General features: G+C 40.8%; 1 protein-coding gene across 3 annotated transcripts in view; it reads right to left on the reverse strand.

Moving 5' to 3' along the window:
- ltbp1 (latent transforming growth factor beta binding protein 1) overlaps positions 1-22,394 on the reverse strand; it is a 416,523-nt gene that overhangs the window by 304,063 nt on the left and 90,066 nt on the right. For all 3 annotated transcript variants that reach the window (XM_059985624.1, XM_059985626.1, XM_059985625.1), the window contains exon 4: positions 20,000-20,160. In XM_059985624.1, coding sequence (XP_059841607.1) covers positions 20,000-20,160 — 161 coding nt within the window. The remainder of the gene's footprint in view (positions 1-19,999; positions 20,161-22,394) is intronic.

The raw sequence follows: 22,394 nt of genomic DNA on the forward strand, positions 1-22,394 counted from the left end.
CTCACACAAAAGAAAATCTGCAGCTGCAGGAAATCCAAGCAACACACTCAAAATGCCAGAGGAACTCAACAGGCCAGGCAGCATCTGTGGAAAACAGTCATTGTTTCAGGCCAAGACCCTTCAAGCAGGACTGGAGAAAATCCTCATCCATGCTTTGACCACAGCCAGATTTGCCTACTTCAAAGCTTTGCTGGATCCTCCATCTTGTTCTATACCAGACGGCTTCCAAAAAAATGCTTGCTATGATCTGCCTTGCACCTGTGTACTTATTGTTCCCAAGCTTATCAGCCTACGTTGGCTTCTGGTGAGCTCAAACCTCCATTAATATTTTTTCAGTGCCATTATTAACCAAACCATCAGCAGGCTCTGGAATTCCCTGTCAGTACCTCCAGTTGTCTTTTTGTGTGTTTCCCCCTAGCCATCAGTCTGTGGTTTTGCATTGCCATGTGCTCCTGTCCCCATTCCTGCTCTGCTCCGGCCCCTGTATCACTGAGTACTCCGTCTCTCATCTGTTTCTCATTATTACCTGTTGCCAGATTGTGCCAGTGAGTTTTCCTGAGCCTTTCCTGCATTTTTATCTGAACTCTGTCCGTCTGAATATCGACTCTGCCTGCTTCTCGATTCTGGTTCTTGGATTTCTCTGGAGGTTTTGATCTCTGCCTGAACTTTGACGCTGACTGTGTTTGCACCTCGGGATTATACTCTGTCCGTCTGAATATCAACTCTGCGTGTTTTCCGATTCTGGTTCTTGGATTTCTCTGGAGGTTTTGATCTCCACCTGAACTTTGACGCTGACTGTGTTTGCACCTCGGGATTATACTCTGTCCGTCTGAATATCAACTCTGCGTGTTTTCCGATTCTGTTTTCTGGATTTCTCTGGATGTTCTGATCTCTGCCTGAACTTTGACACCAACTCCATTTGCACCTTGGGATTTGTTACTCAATTAATATCACAGTGTGCACTGTACTGGGTCTGCAATTGGATCCCTGCTCCAGAGGCCTGACATTCCCTTAAACTCCCCTGTCTCCTTTAAAACTGCTTATAATCTACCCTTTAATTAAGCACATCGTCTCTAATATCCTCTTGTGTCTCAATGGCATTTTTTTATTTGATAACACCAATGAAGCAGCCTTGAACATTCTTGCTAGTTTAGAGTGCTGTGTACAAATGAAATTTTCCATTAATCTTCCAAGATATCTTAATAACAACCAAGAAGCCGGAGGAAGTGCTTCACACCATATCTCTGCCTTTCACTTACTTACCTTTCCCTGCGGTCATTTGTCCTGACTTTTCTCTCAGTGCAAATCAGAAAATGCCTGACTAACCTGCCAGAGCACAAGTGGCTCTGTGAATAGATGCACATCAGTGGATATCCCAGGTAATCGTTCATGGTGAGTTGAAAGCATACAGTTCCAAAAGATCATTACTGGAGTGTGTTGGGCTAAATGGAACACACTAGAGCAGAGGTTCCCAACCTGGGGTCCAAAGATCCCTTGGTCCATGGTATTAAAAAAAAGATTGGGAACCCCTGCCCCAGCGACTGGTCATTTAATACATTGGCAAAAAATTTCTCATGGCATAGTGGGATTGGATCACAGAATTGGTTATTTCCAGTAAATAGTAAAACCAAGGTCTATTTCACAAGCAGGATTCTCTCTGAAATATCCACTAGAAAGGTGGGAGACTGAAACTTGGGTCCTATCACAGAAAGAAGAATCTAACTACACTGAAAGAGTCGCTAACCCCCCTCCCCTCCCGAGCATAGTCTGTCTGACATCTCGGTGCTCTCTATGCTCACAACTAACCAGACGTCTTGCAGCTCTACCTTGAGGTTGCTCCTGAAAACTAATTTTGCACCTCACTTGCATATTGTAGGTAACTTTGCAGTACGTGTCCTTACAGTTTATACCCGATCCATTAGTTTTTTTTAAAAATGGCCAACGTTTATATAATGTTTTCACCCCCTTCAGCAAATCCCAAGACCTTTCAAGCAAAAGACACACTTTCAATCTGTAGCCAGTCTTTTGAGGGAGCACATTTGTACACAGCAAGGTCCCCACAAAAGAATATAATCAGAATCAGATTTTTTTTTATCACTGGCTTGTATGAGGTGAATTTTGTTGTTATTGATGCAACCCTTGAAATTGACCAGAAAAATCAGTTTTAATAATGGTGATTGAGGGATAACTGCTACCCAGGAGACTTGTGAAGACCTCCTAACCCTTCATCAAATCAGAACCACTGGATCTTTTGTGTGTAAAAGAGTCCTCCCCCAGAAGACTCTACCTCCGACAGTGCAGCATTTCCTCAGCTGGTGTGTCAGGCTTGTGGTGAACTATGTGCCTGTCTGGACACGCCCCCTGCTGACTGCTCCTGTGGCTCCTCCCACAGGCCCCTGTATAAAGGAGATCTGAGGCCTATGCTCGGCCTCAGTCTCCAGGACATAGTATGATGGACGCTCACTCCTGGTTCCTTCTTCCAGTCAATAAAAGCCGATATCTCGCCTTACGTCTCAGAGTGAGTTATTGATGGTGCATCAAGGCTAGAGTTTTAAAAATATATATTTTAGTTCAAATTGTGAGTCTCAGATCAGAGTAGTCACCAAATTTGGAATGTTATCAAGGATTCCAGCAAGTTTCTACAGATGGACCATGGAAAACGTTCCAACTGGCTGCACCATCATCTCGTATGCTCTGAATTGGAAAAAGCTTTAGAGAATTATAAACTCAGCCAGCTGCATTACAGGCACCAAACTCCCCACTATCCAGGACATCTTCAAAAGGTGACGCCTCAAGATAGTGGCATCCAACATTAAGGACCCTCAAACTCCAGGACATGTCCTCTTCTCGTTACTACCATCAGGGAGGAGCTACAGGAGCCTGAACACTCACACACAACATTTTAGAAATAGTTTCTTCCCCTCTGCCATCAGAGTTCTGAACCGTCCGTGATGATTATCCACTTTTTCACTATTTATTTATTTATTTGTAACAAATTTCACGACGTATGCCAGTGATAATAAACCTGATTCTAATTCCATTCCTGAGATTAAATAGCAAATACTTGTCATTAATGCATAAGCACAAAACATATACTATTCACACAAAGGGCAAAGATTCAGAAGCATAACTTACAAAACCAGCAATTTCCACAGTGAATTTTTTTACACTCATTGTGGAACCTGGGTTTCACCAACAAGGTCACCATTTGCTGCCCATCTCTAATATTACCTCCTAATTCATCAAAATGTCCCCAAGATATCTCACATGGCGAGATCATTAAAATCTTCATCAAACATAATCACAGAGATGGAACAAGCAGAACACCAGCCTCCCACACCGGCAACCTCCTGTGCTGTCTATATGGTGTCTGCATGCTCTCCTTTATGGGCTCCCTCTCGTTTTCTCTCACATCCCAAAAAACGTGGGTTGCTAGGTTAAACAGCCACTGTAGAATCTGGGAGGAGTTAATGGGAATGGGGGAGGAATCACATAGGGTTAGTGTAATGAGCTGGTTGACTGGCAATCAGCTATGGTGGTCTGAAGGACCTGTTTTCATGCGGTACAACTGTATCATTCCATCAGTGTCTTAAAGAGGAACGAGTGAGTTTTGCAGAAGAAACTTTCGACCTTAGGATCCTGATAACTGATGGCAGGGTCACCAATAGTAGAGCAATTTAAAATGGGGGTGACTAAAGGGCAAGAATGCAGTGATGTAAGAGGGCTGCAGGACTGAAAGAAACTACAGAGACCAGAAAGGTTGTAAACTATGAACACACAGGTGCCAATTTTTACATCAGCGGGTTGCCCCCATAGACCGGCAAAAACAGGAGGTAACAGGTGAATGAGACTTGACGCAAATTAGGATATGGACTGTCAGAGCCACGTATCCTTTGCTGTGCATTCCTCTTGTATATTATGATAACGAGTCACATCAGTAGGGGTGCGGTAAAGGTTTCTTATTCATGCTTAGTTTGTAGCTTGGGGCCAGCAGAGGTCAGACCTTTGCTGGCCACTGAGATACCGCTCAATAATTCTTAATTGTATGCTTGATAATTGCTAATAAAGGATTGAATTAAGGAATTCAACTCTTTGGAGCAATCATTCGAGCTGCGGGTGGGTTACAAAAGTACAACTCCTCTTTACAGCCGCAGCAATTTCCTTTGTTCGATTTTGTGTCAACTTTTCACTGAAAATGGGTAGTAAGTCAGGAGGATATTGGGAGTCATCAATTCTTAAAAACATAAAAGCTTGGGTAGCAGATGAACTGAAACTGGGGCAGTGAAATCTGATGTTGTAGAGGCTAATCAGGTTGGCTGGCTAACGTGGCTGGAAAGGACTTCCTTGGCTGTGAGGTGTTTTGGGACAAACGGAGGGAGGAAACCACATTATCGTCTTCTGCTTCCCTGTACTTGAAAAAGGAACAAGCGCAGCAAACAATTTCAGTGCAATATATTTTTTGTTAAATTGCCAACACACTTTGCTCTGTGATACACATTTTGTAAAACAATTTTTATAACTGTAGTAAAGCTGGAAATCTGGAATATTAGTCTGAAATATCAATAATGTGTTTTGGTGTTGTGCATTCTTTGCACTTTTATCTCACAAAGTCAGCACTCTTTGAAATAGGATTCATTTTTCAGCTCACAGATTGTGGACTTTTTCATCATTTTCTGACTTGGACAATTTAGCTAAAACTGATAAACAGGTGAACAGAGCTGAACATGATTCAAATCCTTGCAGGAGAGCACAGTCGGTGGGGGGGGGGAGGAGGAGAAGTGAAAACTGCAAACAAGTTATCTATAGCATGGTATTAACATCGACATAAGACCATAAGACTTAGGAGCAGAATTCAGCCATTTCACCCATCGAGTCTGCCCTGCTATTCAATGGTGGCTGATCTTTTCCCTCCTCCTCAACCCCATTCCCCGGCCTTCTCCCCATAACCTTTGAGGCCATGTCCAATCAAGAACCTATCAATCTCTGCCTTAAAGACATCCAAGGACCTGGCCTGCACAGCCTGTGGTAACAAATTCCACAAATTTACTACCCTCTGGCTAAAGAAATTTCTCTGCATCTTTGTTTTAAATGGATACCCCTCTATCCTGAGGCTGAGCCCTCATATCGTAGACTCTCCCACCATGGGAAAGATCCTTCTTGCATCTGCTCTGTCTAGGCCTCTCAACATTCAAAATGTTAATCCTTAATCCTTCTAAATTCCAGTGAGTACAAACCCATCAAACATTCCTCGTTCATTCCCTTTCATTCCCAGAGTTACTCCTATGAACCACCTCTGGATCTCTACAATGCCAGCACACCTTTTCTTAGATAAGGAGCCCAAAACTGTTCACAATACTCCAGATGAGGCTTCACCAGTGCCTTATAACGCCTCAGCATCACATCTCTGCTCTCGTATTCAAGACCTCTTGAAATGAATGCTAACATGGCATTTGCCTTCCGCACCGCCTGCAAGTTAACCTTTAGGGCGTTCTGCAAATGACTCACAAGTCCCTTTGCATCTCAGATTTTTGAATGTTCTCCCCTTTTAGAAAATAGTCTGCACGTTTATTTCTACTACCAAAGTGCATGACCATTTATTTTCCAACATTGTATTTCATTTGCTTTTCTTTTGCCCATTCTACTCTGTCTAAGTCCTTCTGCATCCTACCTGTTTCCTCAACACTACCTGCCCCTCCACCAATCTTTGTAACATTTGCAAACCTGGCAACAAAGCCATCTATTCAAGTAATTGATACACAGCATAAAAAGAAGCGGTTCCAATACTGACCCCTTCAGAACAGCACTAGTCACTTGCAGCCAATCAGAAAAGGATCATTTTATTCCCACCCACTCCCTCCTACCAATCAGCCAATGCTCTCACTATGCCAGTAACTTTCCTGTAATACCATGGGCTCTTAATTTGGTAAGCAGTCTTGTGTATGGGAAAGTGTAAAAGGCCTTCTTAAAGTCCAAATATACAACATCCACTCCATCCTCTTTATCTACCCTATTTGTAATCTCCTTGAAGAATTCCAACAAGTCTATCAAGCAGGGTTTTCCCTGAAGGAAACCATGCTGACTTATTCTATCGTGCCTTGTGTCACCAAGTACTCCGTAACCTCTTCCTTAACAATTGACTCCAACATCTTCCCAACCACTGAGTCTAACTGGTCTGTAATTTCTTTACTGCTGCCTTCATCCTTTCTTAAAGAGTGGAGTGACATTTGCAATTTTCCAGTCCTCTGGCACCATGCAGGTGTCCAATGATTTTTGAAAGATCATTACTAATGTCTCCACATTCTCTACTGCTACCTCTTTCAGAAACCTAGGGTGCAGTTCATCTGGTCCGGGTGACTTATGTACTCTTAGGTCTTTCAGCTTTTTGAGCACCTTCTCCCTGTAACAGTAACTACACTCACTTCTCTTCCTTCACACACTGGAACATCTGACACACTGCTGGTGTCTTCCACAGTGAAGACTGATGCAAAACCACTTGCTAGGCTTGCCAGGCCTTTTCAGAAAGGCAATAAATATTTGTTCCTGAGTCACACACAGTCCCGATACGGAGGAGTAGATCTCCCATCAGGAAAACAATTTATGACAGAGGTGCAATTTTTAACAACAGTCCGGATGTCACATGGTCATTAATTACTGTTGCTAGCTTCTTATTCCACGCATCTGAATTCTCCAGTGCCTTTGTGGGAGTTAAACTCCTTCATCCAAAACAGGATGAAGTCGAAGCCTCTTGAGCTTTAACTTGACCATTGTGCTGGCCTAACAGGAGGCCAGCTAAAATCTACCATCAAAGCTTGAGAACGGGAACAGATCCATTATAACTTACGCACTAAACTCTGTTCGAAGTTGGCTTAATGAGACAAATGGGCTCCGAGAGTTCTTGCTAAGATGGGTGGAATGCTTTGCTTTCTGATTTCCCTGACCACCAACAACAGTTTGGATCACAATAGACACATGGTTCCATGAACATACAACAAGGATGAAATGTCTGAGTTCCAATAACCACCCAGGACTCCAAAGACTAAAGAATTACATAGAAAATATTGGTTGGCTCAGATGAATTGAAAAGCTGCAGTCAAATCAAGGGAATCAGATGAAGTCACAGGCAACCAAATTGGAGACTAAACAATTTATAATCTTTGAACCCATAATTAGTTCACAGCTCCATATCTTACATTTTGCCAACCGTCACACTTAACAAAACAAATATACAATAATACACTTGAGTGGGAGCTCCATATTCCACTTTGAAGATGTGCTTTCATTGGCAGTTGTTGAGAGTATATACTATTGTACTTGTTTGTAGTGACAGTCACTACTTTTTTCTTTATAAAGAAAATTGTTTGAAGAATTCTATAGAAATGTAGTGAAGTGTATATTGCCTGGCTGCATCAGACTAGTATAGAAACATCAGTGTCCTTGATTGGAAAATCCTACAAAAAGTATTGGATACGGCCCAGTCCATCACGGGTAAAGCCCTCCCCACTATTGAGCACATCCACATGGAGCACTGTCGCAGGAAAGCAACATCCATCAGCAAGGACCCCCACAATCCAGACCATGTTCTCTTCTCACTGCTGCCATCAGGAAGAAGCTACAGGAGCCTCAGAACTCACACCACGAGGTTCAGCAAGTTATTACCTCTCAACCATCAGGCTCTTGAACTAAAGGGAATAGCTTCACTTAACTTCACTTCATCATTGAACTGAACCCACAACCTATGGTCTCACTTTCAAGGATTATTTTTTTTCTTTTTGTATTTGCATGATTTGCTGTCTTTGACAATGACAATGACAATGACTCCCATCCACTCCATAATGTACTGGTTAGGCACAGGAGTACATTCAGCCAGAGACTCATTCCACCGAGATGCAACACTGAGTGTCATAGGAAGTCATTCCTGCCTGTGGCCATCAAACTTTACAACTCCTCCCTCGGAGTGTCAGACACCCTGAGCCAATAGGCTGGTCTTGGACTTATTTCCACTTGGCAAGATTAACTTATTATTATTTAATTAATTATGGTTTTATATTGCTATATTTCTACATATTCTTGGTTGGTGCGATTGTAACAAAACCCAGTTTCCCTCGGGATCAATAAAATATGTCTGTCTGTCTGTCTTTGCACACTGGTTAAAAGCCCAAGTTAGAAACATAGAAAAAGTTGGTGTGGCCTTTCATTAATTTTATTTTGGTTGTTATTCTATAATGAATTTATTGAGTATGCCCACAAGGACAGGGATGTATATAGTGACATATATGTGTGTAGGCCTCCGTTAGTCTCAATAGACCATGGATTTGCACCTTGGAAAGTTTCCAGGGCGCAAGCCTAGGCAGGTTTTTTTTAAAGAAGACCGGCAGTTGCCCAAGCTGCAAGTCTCCCCTCTCCACACCACCGATGTTGTTCAAGGGAAGGGCATTTGTGTGGTTAAGTGCCTTGCTCAAGGACACACACGCAGCCTCAGCCAAGGCTCGAACTAGCGACCTTCAGATCACTAGATGAACACCTTAACCATTTGGCCACATGCCAACACATATATATGTACTTTGATAATAAACTTACTTTGAACTTGACTAACTATAGTATTACGAAAACTTGGGTTTGGGTAACTAGGATTGTAATGCAAATTTGTGATTCAAGTGACATTGTAAACCACAAGAAGAGAATTTGTATGATTCATAATGATCATCCCAAACCCAAACCCAAGGACTGAAATTCAGGCAGGGAGGTTTAAACCTGAAGGCCAGTGACTGGTGATGTTTCCAGGGAGTCAGTGCTAGGCTCATTGTTAATTGTCATCTATAGCAAAGACCTGGATTAGAATGTACAAGACATGACTGGCAAGTTTGCACTAAAAGACATCATGTCACTGCCAGTGATGATGGTTACCAGGATTTACAGAGCGTGCCTGATCAGCTGGGGAAGTGGGTCAAGGAATTGGTAGAAGCAGGTATAATTGCAAAACTTAGAAGATATTTGGGCAAGTTTATTGACAGGAAAAAAAATTAGAGGGATATGGGCCAAAAAGTAGCTAATGGGCACAGCTTCAACAGGCATTTTTGTTGGCATGGACCAGCTGGGCCAAAAGGCATGTTCTCTGATCTATTATCTTCAACTCTCTATATCTGAAGTGCGAATCTTGCTTCATGCAAAAACAACACAACTTTCCCATTACATAAGGGTCACCAATTGCAACAAGATAGTGGCTATGTTATGATATTTTTTTGTTTGAGAATTTCCTTGGCTTTTTTTTTTAAATATAGCTCATTGAAACTTTTTTGAACTCAGTAAGAAAATAGCACTCCAACATCGCAGCATTCTCTCCACACAGCAACAAAATCTCAGCATGACTTAAGTCTCCGGATATCATCTTGAATCCAAAGACTCAGGTGCAGTGATACTATCCAGGGTGGTAATTGAATGACACAGCAAGTCACCCTCTTCAACAATGAACTGAACTGGGCAACGTGAGCAAACACTACCAACAACTGAACATGGATGACCATGAATCGAGGCCTTGTAGGAAAGGGTAGGTGTGAAATTTAAATGACTAATAACACAAAGACATTATCATGTTGCTGCATGCTAGTTTATAATAAGGTAATCAAATCAAGGGAATCAGAGATGATAATTATTTAGCACCACCACAAAACTGGTTCAAAGCTCATCTCCTAACGCATTACACAAGAGATGGAAAGGGTTTGGTGATTTAAAAAAATTAGAAGTATTAGAAAAATTACAAAGTAAATTTATTATCAAAGTACATATATGTCACCATATACAAACCTGAGATTTATTTTCTTGCGGGCATACACAGTAAATACAAGAAACACAATAGAATCAATGAAAGGCTGCACCTAAAAGGACGGACAAACAACCAATGTGTACAAATGACAACAAATTGTACAAATACAAAAAATAATAAATAAGCAATAAATTTTGCAAACGTAAGATGGAAAGTCCTTGAAAGTGAGTCCATAGATTGTAAGAACATTTCAGTGGTGGGGCAAGTGAAGTTGAGTGAAGTTATTCCCTCTGGTCCAAGAGCCTAATAGTTAGTTTGAAAGCAATTGCAGAGCATTGGATAGTAATCAATACCTTAGTGGGAATGACTGTGTCAAAGCAGACAGGAAAGTTTAGTTACTCAAATTATTTCTAATCAAATCTTAAACATAATTTTTGTTATTTTAATTCTTTGTTTCTTGAGGCTAGTCCCAAGACTTGAGGGGAATTTGATTTTGAGTGACTGCGCAAATAAGACATCAATGGAAATAAATATCACAAAGGGGGAAAATAGCTTCACCTCTCTCCCTCATGTCTTCTCCTATCATTTTGGATTTCCCCCTCCCCCTCCTACTTTCAAATCTCTTACTATCTTTTCTTTCAGTTAGTCCTGACGAAGGGTCTCGGCCCAAAATGTCGACTGTACTTCTTCTTATAGATGCTGCCTGGCCTGCTGCGTTCCACCAGCATTTTGTGCGTGTTGCTTGAATTTCCAGCATCTGTAGATTTCCTCATGTTTGCGAACAGAATGTCTACTGCCCTGGACTCATCAACTGTCTTGGTCACCTCATCGAACAGAAACTCCATCAAATTCATGATTTTGCACACACAAAACCATATTGACTATCCCTAATCAGTGCTTATCTTCCCAAATACAAATACATCCTATTTCTCAGAATCCTTTCCACCAACTTTACCACCACTGATGTAAGGTTTATCAGTCTATATTCTCTGCTTTATTCTTGCCACTTTCTTAAATAAAGGCACAGCATTATCTATACTCGATTTTTGGTATCTCACAATGGGTAATGAAGATATAACATTCTCCGACTCTCCTAATAATGTACTAGGGATGTATCTACCTTGATATGCTTCAAGATGTCCATAAGTCCTCCCATGTAATACTAATGTGATCTATCATCTCAACGTTCCCTCCCCCAAACTCACTAGCTTCCATGTCCTTTTCAATGATAAATACAGACCTAGCCACCTCTCCCTTTTACTCTTTATCTGCTCAAGAATCTTTTAGTATATTAGTTAATCTTGCAACTAGGGGTATTTCACAGCACAGTATGCCCTCATTTCATTCTTCTGTAGCACATATTGCCTGCACAAGGGTCCATTTTGGGGATTGAGGCAAAGCCCTCCCCACCTAGTATGGAGCAATTCCAAAAGAAGGCAGCATCCGTCATCAAAGACCCCACCCTCTTCTTGCTACCACCGTCGGGCAGGAAACCCCATACCACCAGGTTCAGGAGCAATTATTACCCTACAATGATCAGGCTCCTGAACCAGAGTGGATAATTTCATTCGTCTCTGAAATGAATCTACAATGTATGGACTCATTTTCAAGGAATATTTACAATGCATGTCATCAGTATAATCTGTTATTATTCGTACAGTTTGTCTTCTTTTACACATTGGCTGTTTCTTGATCCTGTAATGCCTTCAAAATAATGATTTTCAAGGTAGCATATTATAACAGACACATACTTTGGTAATAAATTTATCCTGAACTTTGAACTTTTAAACAATTCTAATAATATATCAAAAACTACATCTCACAAAAAGAGACATTTAACTTTTTTGTGAATACAAGGTATTTTCTACTGAAATTAATTCATGTATTAGTATGCAAATGACTTGAAACTTTACTAAATTATGCATAAAAGCTGCTTCAACAATTTTGCTTTCACCCATCCTAACCAATCTTGTATGATTTGAAATAATCATTGAATATACTTAATAAAGTTTGCCATTAAAGAGAAGATTGTGATCAGCACAAACTGTGTTAGAGGATGACCCTGAACGCAGTTTTAGTGCAAAATTCAAACAAAATGACAAGTCTAGAGATCACTTCTTCCAGGAAACTGTTTTAAGTGTTTGCAGTTTGAACTGCAGAAGTATCTATATATTCAGCAGCCATCTCCGTTTCAGCTAATGTTTCCAGAAAACTAGCCTTTGATGTTGATCCTTCTCCCAAATTTGATCGAGCATGGAAACCACACGATGCTTGCAGCATGTGGTGTCAACTATTTATCACCTGAATGCTCTTTAATGTGGCCACAGTAACAAAATGGCTCTGTTCCAAGGTCAGTCATTCATGAGTCATCTGTTCTGCCTCATGTCATAGTCCTTACTTCTAATGCAGATGGTTACTTTCATGTAGTACCAGAAAGTGTGAGAAAAACATCAATTATCAACCAACATAAGCATTTCACATCTGTTTCCCAAATTGATGGAGTACAATGCCACAGGTCTAGTGATGTGAGGAAAATTTAATATGAGGCTCAATATAATCTATCAGTAATACGATCTATCCCAGCAATTCACAAGGTCATCCAAGTCTACTTATTACATTTACAGATCTCAAATCCTGCCTTCTAAGTGAGCAACTGACATTGCTTACATGACACAATACCTTGAGATATCCATCTGCTTTGCATGGGAAAGAAAGCATTGTGCATTTCCCATGAGAAATTTCATCTTTTGAAACACCAGTTTTCTCACCCTTTCGTCAAATGAAAATATTTGCATCTGCTGGGAAAAAAATCTGTCAACCTATTTGATATTATTTTTAAAAATAATTCATCTAAGCTATTTGACTGTCTCCAATTTCCTCCAGCTTCCAAGAGGACCACAACTTTAGTGTGTTTTGGAGGCTTAAGTGCCTCAATGACCTGGGGAGCTATGTTGCTTTGGTTCTTGGTAGGGTCATCCCTACCAAACAGGTCAAAGGGTAGAGGACAGACTAAGAGTGGTCCACCGGTCCTCCAGGTTCTGGGGTTCAGCTCAGGGCTAACAACGCTGACTGGTGAAACAAAATGGTTATAGAAACAGCAATGAGGTATCCTTCTACATCTGAGTGTGATGGTGTTCCTAGGTCTTCACCCGAGACTTGCACAACTACAGTGGTGGAAACCAAGAGGAAGCTACTGACATGATGAAGGAAGTCCTGAACTCCACAAGAGAGGGAGTACCTTCATTGCAGCCCTAAATTCCTCCAAGTCAGCCACAGATGAGCACCTAATGTACATGTATTAATTCCCATCTGATGACTGGGCACTGACTAAAAGGACAGACTGACAAAGGACAGAATCTTTCATATTGAGTTTTTCATATTATACCTCTTCAGAGAAAAGCCCTATAGTTTCACAACCAATCAGATATTATTTCAAATATTCTCAATGTTGTAACATGAGTATAGACACCATTAATTTGCACATAGCAAGCTCACACACACTTGACAAAAGCCAAAAAAACACTGTCAGTGATGTTGACTGAAGAATAAATATTGACCCAGGCACCATGGATAGCTCCTCGGCTCCCTTTCAGTGGTCCCTTGAAAACTTTCACATCCAGTCAAGTGGTAGTCAGCGTCTGGCTCTACCATGTCATTTGAAAAAATAATACATCACTCTCTCCACAATGAGAGCCGACAGTCCAGTAGCTGTGGAGTGGGGATTGAACACACATTGGCAAGAGTAGAACTTATTGAGCCCTGGCTAAAAGGTGCAATGATCAAATACCACTCAACGGACAAATATTGGCAAAGTTAGTTATTGGAGGGAAGGTGGCAGAAAAAGGGAATTGCGGGTTACCCACCTACTTGAAATCTGTCATCAAATTCACAATTCTTGAAATACGAACATTCCACAGACAGGAAGATACACTCAGTGGCCACTTTATTATCACTTTATTTAAAGCAAATATCTAATCAGCCAATCATGTGGCAGCTACTCAATGCATAAAAGCATGTAGACATGGCCAACAGGTTCAGTTGCTGTTCAAACCAATCATCAGAATGGGGAAGAAATATGATCTAAGTGACATTGATCATAGAATGATTGTTGGTGCCAGACAGGGTGATTTGAGTATCTCAGGAGCTGCTGATTTCCTCGGATTTTCATGAACAACGGATTCTAGAGTTTTCAGAGAATGGGGTGAAAAACAACAAACAAAAGTCTACAGTGAGCAACAGTTCTGTGGGTGAAAACACCTTGTTAATGAGAGAGGTCAGAGGACAATGGTCAGATTGGTTCGACCTGATAGGAAGGCAACAGTAACTCAAGTAACCATATATTACAAGAGTGACATGCAGAAGGGCTTCTCTGAATGCACAACATGTTTAATCTTGAAATGGATGGGCTACAGCGAAAGATTATGAACATACATTTGTTTAATTGTTACTATTATTAAGCGAAGGAGGCAGCTAATAAAGTGGCCACTGAGTGTATATATCAACAAAACTAATTCATAATATTAAAATACATGCAAAAGTTGAAAATAGAAAATATATTATTAAATAATTATCCCTGGTTGGTTCTGAATGTATTTATGATGAACCTTTCACACCCATTTTGAGGAAATCCCTAAGTGTCTTACACCCAATGATGCAATGCTTCCACTTCAGTATTTGAGATTTCCCCAGTCCAAGATGGCGCCAAGCTACTATCTCCATTGAGGTTGTGGCTCAGGTTTAATTAGTTATTATTTTAGATTCATTGGGATGATTTTGGATACAGAGCAGGGAGGTAGGGGTTAAGTTATGGCTTAGCAATGTGGGGGAATTGAAGGACATGCTGGACCTTAAGTCTATGAGTAAGCCTCAGCTCTGTATTTGAATACCAGTAACACTGGCATAAGATGTTGGGCCCTCAGACCAGTGAGGACGTTCAGGGTTCTGTAATCGGTGAGTCCAGAGTTCAAGGCCTGGATTATGGGGTCCATACATCACAGGAGCAGAATTAGGCCATTGAGCTCATCGAGCCTGCTAAGCAATTCCACCATGGCTGATTTATTATCCCTCCCAACCCCTTTCTTCTGCCTTCCTCACATACTAATCAAAAGTCCATCACCTCCACTTTAAATATACCCAACGACTTGACCTCCACAAGTTATTGCCATTTGTGGCAATGAATTCCAGATATTTATCACCCACTATCTAAAGAAATTCCTCCTCATCTCTGTTCTGAAGGGACATCCTTGTATTCTGAGGCCGTGCCTTCTAATCACTGTAGGAAACATCCTCTCAAACATCTCAGACGGTTACCTTTCACTTCTGACGCATGTCAGTGTGTCTCTTTCACTGACCAAAATAGAATCAGTAAACCTGGAAGAAGATTTCCCATGCTAGCCAAAGAATAATTTTTTAATCACCTAATTATTTTTATAATAAATTTCTTTACATTTATAAACAGATATTCCACATGAGAAAAGTCTGTAGGATTGGAAGCTCATGAAATGGTATGCATAAAGTCCTAAGCAAATAAACAACAATTTTTTTTATCCTGTTTAAAATTGGAAACATTGAAATTGGAACTGGAATTTAAGATGATAAAAAGTCACTTGACAAAGTTCACATTGTGGTTCGGGCAATTGTATATTAATAGCAGGTTGAGCTCCCTTTTAAAATCCCAATAGAAATTTAAAAATATTCAGCTGATTTCTGAATTTAAATTTGAGCAGAAGACATAGGAGCAGAATTAGACCATTCAGCCCATCAAGTCTGCTCTGCCATTCCGTCATGGCTGATCCCGGATCCCACTCAACCCCATACACCTGCCTTCTCACCATATCCTTTGATGACTTGACCAATCAGGAAACTATCAATTTCCATTTTAATTTCCATGGTTTTGGCCTCCACAGGTGTCTATGGCAAAGCATTTCATTGATTCACCATTCTCTAGCTAAATAAATTCCTCCTTACCTCTGTTCTAAAAGGTCACCCCTCAATCTTGATGCAATGTACTCTAGTTCAGTATACCCCACTATAGGAAATATCCTCTCCACGCCCACCCTATCTTGTCCTTTCAATATTCAGTAAGTTTCAATGAGATTCCCTTGCATTCTTCTAAATTCCAGTGAATACAGGACCAAAACTGCTAAACACTCCTCAAATGTTAACCCCTTCATTCCTGGAATCATCCTTGTGAACTTCCTCTGGACTCTCTCCAACGACAACACATCCTTTCTGAGGTATGATGCCCAAAACTGTTGACAATACTCCAAGTGTGGTCTGACTAGTATCCATAAGACCTTAGCATTGTCTCCTTCCTTTTATATTCTAATCCCATTGAACAAAAATCCCAACATTGCATTTGTCTTCTATAAGTAAGCTTCAATAAGGATAAGTATGAATCTTGTGGGTAAGTATTAACTTGACTGAGATTTTTGAGGAGTTGACCAAGGTGATCAATGAAGGTAGATCTGTGGATATTGTCTGTATGGACTTTAGTAAGGCACTTGACAAGATTCCTTGTGGAGGTCTCATGCAGAAGATTAAGATGCATGAGATCCCCAGTGAATTGGCCAGTTGGGTTCAAAATTGGCTGGCCCATAGAAGTCAGAGAGCAGTGGACAATGGGGCTAATTTATTATCCCCTGAACCCCATTCTCCTGTCTTCTCCCCATAATTTTTAATGTCCGTAATAATCAGGAACCTTTCAATATCTGAGGAATCTTGATGATCCCAAAGGGACAGCCCTCTATTCCGTGGTGTGCCCTCCGGTCCTGAACTCCCCCTCTGTCGGAAACATCCTTTCCATATTCACTCTATCTGGGCCTTTCAATATTCGATAGGTTTCAATGAGATCCCCCCTCATAACATGTAGTTATGCTTTCACTAATAGAAGATTTCAAAAATATTGCTGTTTTGTTTGTAGGTACTTCGGCATATCCTGAAAAGTTGTACATGCACACTTCCATTTGTCTCTTTGCAGATTGAATAAAGCAGAACAATCAACAGATCTATTAAAATTAACTTAGCAAACAGCCAGTAACTGAATTTTACTCATGCTTCTCAGTGAATCTGGAGAGTATTATCTGACTGCAGCAGATTTTCCTTTTACAAAACTAGTTTAAAATGTTGGTTAAGCACTGGTACCTTACACTAGGGAATGGGTGACATCTTCTCCAATCACTAGAGCAAAGTCATTGATGTTTGAAAAACAAAAATATATACAAACAAGAGAAAATCTGCAGATGCTGGAAATCCAAGCAACACAAAATGCTGGAGGAACTCAGCAGGCCAGGCAGCATCTATGGAAAAGAGTACGGTCGACGTTTCCACTGTAATGTTGAAATATACACAAGCAGCTTTAAGTTAAGAATTGTGCACAGAACAGGAGAGAAGGGAAAGCAAAGGAAAAGCTTGTCAAAACAGAATCAGGTAACAGTGGTGATAACATGCATTGAACAGAAAATCTCTCTCAAAATGCCTTTCTCTCTAAGTTAAACACAAGTGTTCATTTATTTCTTTACTATAAGGTTTAAGCTTCTGAGCAGGACAAGAGAGGAATGGTTGTTCAACTGAACTGTTTCCACTTCTGTCAAACTCTTGGCAATCATATTCATACCAAAGTTGATACTCAGTGAAGAGTCACACACCACTGTGACCAATACTTTCTTGGTATCATACCATGACACATTTGTATCCTGAAAATCAAAAACCAAGTTCCCTTACAAGTCAATGGGTGAACACAAACCAAAATGTCCCAATTCCAAATCCATGATAATACCTTTGCACAAGTTAGCCTATCTTGCTTTAAAAAAAAAGCAGACTGACCTTACTACAGTAGTGGGTCCATTTCAATGTGATCCACCTCACAAAGGAACAGGAATACAGTCCTTATGTGTAAGGAAAAACGGGTGGAGAATATTACTCAGTCAGCAATAAGGGCGATTTACTTAGAAAGCAAACTCATTTAGGAGCAGAGGAAACAGAGATTGCGTCAATTTCTTCCAATGCTTCCAAGTGATTGCAGTGAATGAAGGGAGTATGAATATAAATTATCCTTATAAAATGAATGCAAGTCACTTATTGCAACATGGTCTTTGAGAATAACAGGAAAAGTGACTATTCCTCTCTGTACTATAGGCAATGTGGATAAATAGTTAAAGATTTTGATAGATAAAAGTTAATATTGGCTTTTTGAGTATGGAAACCAGCTTGCAGCTTAGCTTGCTAGAGATATAGCCTTGGCTTGCAGCAGAGATACCCTTGGAATAAATACTTGAAGTTGCTTATCTTCTAAGAATTAGACTCAAGTATATGAGACAAACTGTTTGTAAATACAATGTTGTACACAGGACTGGATTTTTAATCTTTGGCTGTTGTTATGGGTATAGTTTATCACAAGAGAACTGCATGTGAACTTGGCTTATCTTTCCTAATTCACAAGGTTAATCAAACAGCCTTTGTTTTTATAAAAGGAGCTGTGCTCTTGGTATTTCTTGAGTTCCAAACCCATGGTTCGCGGTTCCACTTCCCACAACATTGTGAATATAGCTCCCTTTACTTCGAAGTCCGTGTCTAATTTATTTGTAATCAACTTTAATCAAATTTCCTTAGCAAATTAATTTCCCTAACAATTTGGCAACCAGGAAAAGGTCCCTATAGATACAAGATCCAAGCAAACCCCGGCGATAGTAAATTTCTCTGACAATATAAGCTGCGCTTGGGAAGCATTCGGGGGGAATGTTTAACTGTGGGCTGCTGTGAGTCTCCAGGGGAGACAACACCAGCAGGACAATACCAGTGCAGACGAAAGGCCTGCCCAGCCAGTGACTGTCCCTGAACTCCTGGAGAGGGGCAAGACAGTACATGAAAGACAGGGTCCGAGACCCACAGGGAGTCTACTGAACAGTCAAATTAAAGGACAACAGGGACTTCAAATACTGAGGTAAACTCTGGCCAGAAAAGGGTAAGGAAACTGCACTGTGTTTGACAACTAACAAAATTTGATTACCAGTTAACCTAAAATGAGTAGAAATGAAAGGAAATGTGCCAAAGCCACCAGCGCTTTACCGAAGAGAAGAGACAAAACCGCAGCCTGCCGAACTGTCGACAAAGGCTCCGATGAATAAGCCTACCGAGAAAAGGATTAGATGATAAGTACAATCTTATCAGAGACTCTGTTCCTTTCGCCAATACCGTTTATCTCCTGAGGCTGTTAATGTTATTAAACATGCTCTCAAGATTCTTTTACAGCAAGTATTAACCCTTATATGATATTAATCCAATATTAACCCCTTGTCTATCAAAATCTTTCACTCGAAGTATTTTCCTCCACAGCAGCTATAGAAGCATCTGGGGAGGAATGAATTAAAAGTGAACATTAATAAGGCCTTCATGAACATCAGCCAATCTCATTAATGCTGGTGTATTTAAGTGCACTTAAAACTTGTTTTAATTAAACTGAAAAGCATTGTAGTATTAATCTAATCAGTTTATTTTGGGGACTGGAAAGCAAAGACTTCATTTAAACTCCATCTTTGACAGGAACAATGAGTGCACCAACATCGAAGATCAAATTGTACAAGGGGTACTCAGATTGCACAATGAGCAGCAGTGATTTGAAGGGGGCTAAAACAATATTACATACAATCAGATTAAAGATATGGATGGTTTGTTGCTGTCATTTTAATCCAGAGATGACTATGTAGCCCCAAATTTCTCCACTTGGACTATACATAAATAACTATACACTGCCCAGGGAAGCAGTTGAGGCTTCTACACTAAATATATTTAAGAAACAGTTAGATAGGTTTTTACATAGCAAGGGAATTAAGGGTTATGGGGAAAAGGCTGGTAGATGGAGCTGAGTTTACGGACAGATCAGCCATGACCATATTGAATGGTGGGGCAAGCTCAATGGGCCGGATGGCCTACTCCTGCTCCTATTTCTTATGTTCTTCTTATTATTTTGTTTTGAAAGAAGGGTGAGTTTTTTCCTCATTAAGTACAATTTTAACAGGCTCTAGGTGTCCATAGAAATGCCCACACAGAAAAACTAGTGACTATGATGTCCCCAGAGTTTTATGATGGGATGCTCAACATTGAAATGCCAAGAAATATTAATAGTGTTGTGTGTAATCATGACAGAACACTTGCACACCACAAGAGATCCCCAATAGAATTTAATCAGGCCACTCCCAAGCATGGCCCTCTCCACTTGAAGTCTCAAACAGCACAACTAACCTTGGTAACTGGATCCAGATGAAGTTTGGCGAATGGTACTTTCGGAGGCATGTGTTCCAGAATAAAACTTCTGACTGTAATACTTGGGTTTGAAGGTGAACTGCTGAGACTGGCTACGCTGCATCAGCATTGTCAGTGGCTGTGATGGCAGAGGCATCAAACTATAAGGGGAAGAGAACAATAAAAATACATATATATTACAGCATACTTAAATGCAAAAGGGAGCCAGCATTGCTTCATGAGGAGAGAAGATCCCTTTGTATTAAACTTTGACATCACCTTGCTCAAGTGTGAAAAAAGTACCTAAATGTTTCAGTGCAGACAGAATCATGGAGCACAGAAACAGACCGACTGAAGTTCATCAATCATCCAGTGCCTATTTACCTCAAACTTACAATGATTCCATTACTTTCTCCCCACTTTCCTATTGGATGCCTCAGGTTTTACTTATCACTTATCCACTAGAAACAGCTTAGGGCCAAACAGCCTACCAGTCCACACAAACTTGGAGTATGGGAAGAAACCAATATACAGGGAGATAATGCGAACTCCACAAATACAACACCAGGAAGTCAGGTTTGAGCTCAGGTTGCTAGAACTGCAAGACAGCAGCTCAACAAATATGCCATTCCACCACCTCCTTTCTCCCACAATCTCCTGCCGTAGCATTACCAGAAACCTAATGTGGACCCCACTGACACAGGACTCGCAGTGTATTTACAACAAACGGCCACCACCATTACCTCATCCATCCCCAAACAGTCCCCTACCCACATTTTTCTTTTAGTAAGGAAGAACTCAGAACAATCCTTAATCTTATTGTTAATAAGATTAACAATTTATCCTGTGGATCTGAGAAGTTGCAGCAGTTTGGGAAAAATTAAACCAAGAATGAGAGCCAGTGCAAAATGGACTGTGCACAGGGGGTAATGGTGCATGAGGTTATGGTGCTCTTAAGCAGTTAAAACCCTCTGGGTTATTTACTTGATTGCTTCTATGCTCATGAAGGGCAAAACAGAACATGACAGCTTCCCTTCAACACAATCCAACACTTGTCAAGATTAGTGATCAGCGGAGGTCCAAAACACTAACATCCATTTTTTTCTGTGTTCTTGTTTATTCATTCACATCCCGAATCATTTCACAGTCGACTATGCGGAGTGAGGCAAATAAAGGAAGAATGCATGGTGCTGGGACTGTGTGGTCCATTAGCCTTTCGTGTGTTGATGAGTGGTAACATTTGGAGAGAACTGATGGGAGACATGGGGTGAATCAAATGAGATTTCAGTAAGTGGGTGTTTAATGGTCACTGCTAACTTGTTGGGCTGAAGCGTTCTTTTCCATGCTGTATAAACCTATTTAATGCTGATGGATTGCACAAGTCCATTGTCATTCTCCTATGCACTCAAGGGAATTAACAAAACCACCTTCCTATTTTCCTAAAGTTCAGTTAAAAACTAGCCACAGCAGAGAGCTGGGACCAACTTCTTTCATGAAATGGCAAGCTTCACGGGAAATCTAGGGGCAAAAAGGAACTCTGCGAGCGGAAGGAGGGGAATCAAAGAGCGAGCTGTTTTGAAGAAGGGGAACAGGTATTTTTGACACAGGGACTGAAAACACAGAGGGGTTTGGAGAAAATGAGCTGAAAACAGCCTGGGAATTAAAGGCGGGGTGGGGGGGGGGGGGGAGGGATTGACTCTCAAATAAAAGTACTGATATCATGGCGTGTTTGTTCACCATGACAGTATGAACAGGGAATTAGTGTGCATAGATTGGACACTTCCCAAGTGAATTCTAATTTCCCATTCATCACTGCAGCAGAACCAATGAGGTCACCAGAAAGACACTTATTCACAGAACTACATTTCACCAGCACTTTCCTAAAGCTAACTAAGGAAGATGGAGAGGAGACAGCCTCAGATATGTGCACATCTTCTTTCAATTTATAAAACACTCAAACAACGGCTGGTGTGAACTCTTCATGATTACTGGTGCTCAAGAGAAGCAGGGTAAGTTGCACCAATGACTATCACCCAGTAGCAGTCAAATCTGCAGAAGGACAGAATGGGAGAATGGGCAAGAAAGTGGCAAATGAAATACAATGTTGGAAAATGCATGGTCATGCACGTTGGTAGAAGAAATAAATGTACAGACTATTTTCTAAACAGGGAGAAAATCAAAGATCTGAGATGCAAACGGACTTGGGAGTCCTTGTGCCAAGTAACCTAAAGGTTAACTTGCAGATTGAGTCAGTGGCGAGGAAGGCAAATGCAATGTTAGCATTCATTTCAGGAGGTCTAGAATACAAGAGCAGGAATGTGATGCTGAGGCTTTATAAGGCACTAGGAAGACCTCACCTTGAGTACTGTGAACAGTTTTGGGCCCCTCATCTTAG

This window comes from Hypanus sabinus, chromosome 12 (assembly GCF_030144855.1).
Source record: "Hypanus sabinus isolate sHypSab1 chromosome 12, sHypSab1.hap1, whole genome shotgun sequence".
In the NCBI taxonomy this organism is placed as follows: domain Eukaryota; kingdom Metazoa; phylum Chordata; class Chondrichthyes; order Myliobatiformes; family Dasyatidae; genus Hypanus; species Hypanus sabinus.